At 62.6% G+C, this 6,264-nt stretch overlaps 1 protein-coding gene across 10 annotated transcripts in view; it reads left to right on the top strand.

The window, feature by feature from the left end:
* Positions 1-6: 6 nt before the first annotated feature.
* Positions 7-6,264, top strand: part of PRXL2A (peroxiredoxin like 2A) — a 19,734-nt gene continuing 13,476 nt past the window's right edge. For 2 of the 10 annotated variants that reach the window (XM_006163736.1, XM_006163734.1), the window contains exons 1-2: positions 31-268; positions 4,291-4,331. In XM_006163736.1, the coding sequence (XP_006163798.1) occupies positions 4,329-4,331 (3 nt within the window). In that variant the 5' untranslated portion in view covers positions 31-268; positions 4,291-4,328. The other 8 variants (XM_006163739.1, XM_006163732.1, XM_006163738.1 and 5 more) reach the window with 6 other exon arrangements.

The following is a 6,264-nucleotide window of genomic DNA, read 5'->3' as shown; positions in this document are numbered from 1 at the left end:
GGTGACGTCGGCGTCGGCGCGCAGGTGAGCACCGGGCGGACGGGGGCGACCCTCCGCGCCCCTTCCCGGACCCCTGGTGGCACCCGCCCGGCCCTTCGTTGGAACCTCAAACAGGACGCGCTCTGCCAGGGGGCCGGGCTCCCGCTCGGGCGCAGGGCGGGCCTGGGGTCGTGTGACCGCTCCTCCCTGCGTGGCGTGTCCCCTGGGATGACTTGTCGCCCTCCGCAGACCCAGAGGTGCCTGATCTAGACCTCCTGCTTCTCCAAAGGTGACTGGCTGGGATCCAGGCCAGCCGGGGTGGTTACCGCAGACCCTGGTTTGGAAAGAGCTAGACTTGGCTGCCTGGGGTCCCCAAATCGGGAGGGGAGAGAGGAATGAGGAGAGGGGGCTGCTGCATGTGCCCCCACTTCTCCCTTTCTGTGCGCTGAGGGAATGCGACTGCAGGGGATTAAAACTTGGGGCCTCTCAGGTGTGAATTTCAAAGCACGCTGAGGTCTGGGAATGCCAGGTGATAGGCAGGGGAGCCCAGGGACGGGGCTGAGAGGCAGGTAGGATGGCCCAGAACAGTGGCAGGACTGAGCCCAGAGAGGCTGCCCAGGCCTGGGTCAGTGCTGCTCCCTCACCCGGCTCACTCCATGTGGTTTTGTGTTTATTCTAAGGTATTTTCCTTGAGCCTGGCAGGGGAGTTACTCAAGGGTGTCTGAGAAGCCTGTCCCCCTGTGGCCCTGCTGCACGGGGATTCAGACCAAATTCTGGCTCCTTAGAACTCAGAAGACCCTCAGTTGCCAGGGAAACTTGTTTTGTGTACAGATAACATCTGGGCAGTTCCTTAGTAGAAATGAGAGACTGTGTCGTATTTGGCAGTTGTAAGGAAGCCCCCGAGCACCTCCCAAACACAGCTCACCCTGAGTGGGACGGCTGTGGAAGGTGATTCTGGGCCATCCAGGCGGGACCGAGGCAAACGGCCTTGTGCAGCTGCCCTGCACCTGCGGCCGCCGCGTGTGGGCTCAGTGGGCCGGGGCTGGCTCCTGTCCTCACAGGCATACCCTGGGAGGGGAGGGACAGTGCTTGAGGCCATCTTGTCAGCGTGTCTTTAAGTGTCCAGAATGCTGGGCTCAGCTGGAATCCAGGGTTCACAGTCCCCGCTCTATCCGTGTCCCAGAAATGTCTCAGGCAGACTCCTGCCAGCTGGGTACCTTCCTCTGTGAAATGCCAAGCAGAGGCTCCAGCCTCCCTCTGCAGAGGGTGGTGTGGCCAGACCTGTCCTGGGAGCTGTGCAGGGAGCCAGCCTCACCTTTGAGCTCAGTGGCCTCTGGCCCAAGAGGTCACCCTGGACAGTGTCCTTTGCCCTCTTCCTGTCAGGTAGGCTGCTGCAGGGGGACAAGGAGTGGGGGGACAGGCCAGAGCAGGGAGCCAAGCCAGGGGGGCTTCCTCCCTGGCCCCTCTCCCCGGGGCAGGCCTGCGGTGGCACCTTGGGTGGAGGGCAGAGTGGACCTGAGCCTTCAGGCCTGCTGGCCTGACCTCCCTACACTGTCCCCATGTGCTCCTGGGACAGCTTCAGCATGCCCTCATTCTGAAGAAGACCCTGGGGTTCTGAGGCACAAGGCAACCTCCGTGAGTGAGCACTGGGCTTTGTGTCTGTCAGGGTCCCCTGAGCTCTTACCCACCCGTGTGTGATTGCAGAGCGGGTGTCTGCATGGACAGGAGGTTGCGCTGTGAGTGGGGCGTGACTGACCTTGGGGCCACCACAGAACAAGACCTTGCCCCAAGCCCTGGCCTTGGCGGTGTCCCAGCTTCTAGGAGCTCACAGGCCCCTTGCCCGGCCCTCAGCCTCTGGTCAGAGCCCACGGTGTCTGGCATTTGAGAGAAGGGCTGGGCGGGGCCAGACCGGTGGTCTCCCGAGCATCAGAGCCAGAGCTCGAGCAGCAGAGCCAGAGATCGACTGGGACAAGCAGGGGGCTCCCCAGTCCTAGAGCCCCGAAGGGCGGGGCATCTCAGTTCACAGCCCTGGGCACCCTTAATGTGGCTGCAAGGCTGCAATCCCAAACCATCCCTGTCACCCACAGGCCGTGTGGGGCAGGGTGTGGCCCTTAGGCTTTGGTTTCTAACCTGTTCCCGGAGAGTCAGGCTTGGGAGCCCCCCCCAGGCCCTGACTCGGGCAGACCTGCCCCAAGCTTGCTTGAGCTTGGCTGCAGGGCCCCCTTCCTGGTCCCACCTCCCGTGCTATGCCAGCCTCCAAGGATCCGGTGGCAGCTGGCCACCTGGGGCCTGGCGTGTCCAACACAGAATGAACAGTCAAGGACAGAGTGTGCGGAGCCCCCAGTCTGCACCCCAGCAAGGCCACTCCCCAGGCCAACGCCAGCCTCCGCGTGGTCTCCTCACTCACCCAGCAGGGCGGGAGCTGACCTAGGGCATGGGAGGGCATCCTGGGGGCCTGAGGCCAGGAGGGCATGCACTCCTCTGGTCCCGTCGGCCCCTCCGGTGCCCTCCCACCTCCGTCTGTCTCTTAGGCCAGCTCATCCTAGGCTCGGAGCCTTCCCTCGAGTTGAGGATGGGCCGTTGTTTCCTCTTGTTTTGGGGTGAGTTACTCCATTCTCATACTTGGTATGGTTAAGACTATCATTTTCAGCCCAGAGTTAGCTCCAGTTGCAGGAGGGCGTGAGAGGGCGTATGTAGTAGGGGAACAGCGGTAAGGGACACCCTGTGCTGGACCCCAGAGCCCTGGGGCTGCAAAATCACATCTCTGGAGATCTGCGCAGCACAAGTCTCAAGGCTAACTCTTCGGGTCCCATCCTCCGTCTGTAGAGACGAGGAGATCTAGGATGGGTGTCCACACGGCATGTCGGAATACCCTGCCGACACCCTGTGCTGGACCCCAGAGCCCTGGGGCTGCAAAATCACATCTCTGGAGATCTGCGCAGCACAAGTCTCAAGGCTAACTCTTCGGGTCCCATCCTCCGTCTGTAGAGACGAGGAGATCTAGGATGGGTGTCCACACGGCATGTCGGACCCCCCTGCCGTTAGCAGGAGAGCTGGCCCAGCCTAGGGTCACTGAGTTTTTTTGCTCCCTTTATTTTAGTGTACTGATTTCTTCTTTGGGAGAGAAAGGGTGGGAGGGAGGGGAGAGAGTGAGACAGCCACCCCCAGGAGCCCTCAGGCCTGGTCGTGGGCCGGGAGGTTCCAGGGTGGAGACCAGGACCCTGTGTGGGCCTGGTCGCACCTCTGCCGTGCCCCTGTCCCCACTCCTCCCCTGCCTTCCCTAGAGTGTTTTGTTAACCTCAAGCCAGCCCGGTCCAGGATTCCTTCCGGGTGAGGTGAAGTTAGGTGGCTGTGGGAGCCCCTTGGCCCCACTTTGGGGTCCCACAGGGAGAATCAGGCTGCTGGCTCCCATGCGCATCACCAGGACCCTGGCAAATGTGGGGGTGGGACGAAGAGCACAGCAGGCCTGTCCCCCGAGTGTGCCATTGTCATGAGACATGCAAGGACAGGAGGACACGCAAGCCCATGCACTTGTGCAAGGGCATGTGTTTGCACGTGCTGCATGCACTCGTGCAGTCAGAGGTGGGGGTCTTCAGGAAAGGCCCTGAAGGGAAGGTGCTGTTAGTGCACAGGACATGGGAGCCTGTGCAGGGAGCAGCTGGCAGGGTGCAGTGGGGCGAGGCTGAGCTGTGGAGGGCCCTGTCCACGTGCTGTGCCCAGGAGCTGAGAGCAAGGGGAGGGCGTGACCAGGCAGGCCGCAGTGGCTGCGGCACACAGAGGAGACCAGGGGCCAGCCCAGAGCCACGCCGTTGGTCTGCTGGGGGCTGCGGAGGGGCATGGGCTTCAGCAGGGGTTGGCCGTGGACACGGAGCAACAGGGGGCACCCACACAAAACCCTCCTGGGACACTGAGACTTGGTGAGTCGCATGCAGAAGGAGCCGCGGGAGCAGAGAGGAGGGAGAGGACAGTGCAGGGTAGATGGCGCTCACAGCCGGGCGGGGGCGAGGAGGGCGCAGCGGCCTCTGCTGGAGCTGCTGAGCGGCGTCCTCCTCTGACTCAGTTGGGCCCCTTGGCTTTGGTAGTCTGCATGGGAGCAGCAGGGGTCTGCTGGCACCTGGGCAGTGTGACTGAGCCGTGCGGAATCTGGCACGGCTTCCGGAGGCCTTGGCAGCAATGCCGCGACGTTTCCCAGAGCCTGGCTGTTGGCAGCTCTCAGGGTGGCCAGGCCCTGCCTCAGGAGTGAGGCACTGAGGGCAGGGGCGGGGCTCCCAGGCCCCTCCTCCAGCCTTCCCCTCTTGCCTGCCCTCCCAGGTCAGCTCTGAGCAGAAGCAGGGGTGTAGACGCTGCGCATGGTGAGTGGCTCCTGGTTTGAACGGCCTGAGGTTGGGTATGTGGGGCCATGTGCAGGGAAGAGACGGGTCTCGAGGGTGCTGGAAGCAGCATGTCACAGCGGGGCATCAGGGTGAGCTGTCCTGGGAATCACAGAGGTCGTGGGGGAGGTGCCGAGGCCCTAGCTGTCCCTTCTCCAGCCCCCTTATTGTGGAGTATAGGACACGGGGCCTGGGGCGAGGCAGACCAGCTCAACCTGCCTGTCTCCCCGTTCTATGGGAGGGAGGGTCCCTGTCCCTGCGTGCCAGAGGAGCCCACAGCGGGACAGAGCTGCAGCGTGTCTGCTGTGTTGGCCGCGCTGGCTCTTTATAAACACCCACTGGCTCTTCTCTTTCAGAGAAACTGTTTCCTGGGAGGAAGGGGTCGGAAGGGAGGTGGAGAAGGGACAGCTGCTAAATGTCCTTACTGCACAGGGTCACTGGAGTGACCACGGGTGAAGCTGATCTTCCAGATTCCAGAGCTGAAGGCAGAGGGCTTCATACCGCCCACCTCTGGAAGCCCACTTTCGATTGTGCCAGGAGGCAGGTGTGCCCACGTGGACCTGGCCCACACCACAGTGGTGCCTCCTGCTGGCTCTGCGGCTGAGAAGACCCTTGGTCCCTGAACCTCAGGGCTGGCAGCCGGTGATGCCAGTAGATGCTGGCGTGCTGGCCTCCCCCGCCCAGGGAGGGCCTCTGGCCACGGGACAGCGTGTTGTTCCACCAGGCATTTAGTCAGACCTGGCTCCCTCTAAGCACGCTTTCCTGTGTGGAGGGCAGCTGTAAACCAGCCTTTGCACACCAAGGCCACAATGCCTGTGGGTCTGTGGTCAAGACCACTCCTTGGGCTCCTGAGTCACACGCGTGTCCAAAATCCAGGGATGTTTGGAAGTGAGTGAAGAAGGCACAGAAATGACTGCAGCTCTGGGCACTCTCCCGTGACCCTGGCGAGTGTGAGCGGCGGTTTCTGCGCTCCATGATATGGTGACGGCTGGACACACGCCTACAGGAGGCTCCTTCCTGCTTGGTGGGCCGTGTGATCCCACTGCTCTGCCAGATCCATTTCAGCACACGTTTGGGGTGAACCCGCCATGCCCGCACCAGCTTGTGTAGACACAGGGGCTTCAGAGATGAACCGAAAGACAGTTGTGGAGAGAGACATGGCCGTCAGGGTGGTGTGTCGGGCATACAGAGGGACCTGGCGCCACCTGGGCCCAGGCTGCAGCGTCCCAGTCGCCTCTGCCTCCCTGGGGCCCTCTGCCCTCCCGAGAGCCTAGGGAGCCGGGGCTGCACCTGAGGAGGGCTGGCTCCTCAAGGCCACTGCCCAGCAGCCTTTGTCCCGTGGCTTGTGGGCCTCAGGGGCAGAATCCCATGCTCTTTCTCTAAGATAGCATTCCCCCGCCCCACTATGGTGGATTTCCTGCCGATCCGACCAAATGCAGCTTGTCTCTCGAGTCCTGCGCCAGGGCTCAGGGCTGCCCTCAGGTGCGGCCGTCTGTGGACACTGGAGCCCTGAGGTCACCAGCAGCCCTCCTCTCCCTGCTCGGACCAGGGCGGCCTCTCCTCTCCGGCACACACAGCGGCCTTCCCTTCCTTCCGTTCTGCCACGTACATGGGTGCCTGACTTCTTTCTTTAAGAGACGTCTTTCAGCTCTGTTTGCAATAGAGGGTGCACAGGACAGAGGGGGCCCTCGCACGGTCTCGCCCTGCCGAGTCCCCTCTCCCTGGCTCTCTGGCTAGCCAGGTCCTGGGTGCGTTTCATGGGGTCAGCATCTGGGCCACGTGGTGCCCCCCACTGCAGTCCACTCCCCCAGCTGCGCTGCAGGCTGGCTGGATGCCTCTCTCAGGCCATTTTCATCTGGTTACCCCTCACCTGGAAGTGCACCCTCTTCCCAGGCTGGCCTCATCCTTCCTTCCC

This window comes from Tupaia chinensis, unplaced genomic scaffold (genome assembly GCF_000334495.1).
Source record: "Tupaia chinensis unplaced genomic scaffold, TupChi_1.0 Scaffold142854_1, whole genome shotgun sequence".
NCBI lineage: Eukaryota > Metazoa > Chordata > Mammalia > Scandentia > Tupaiidae > Tupaia > Tupaia belangeri.
This window is presented reverse-complemented; position numbering and strand designations above follow the sequence as displayed.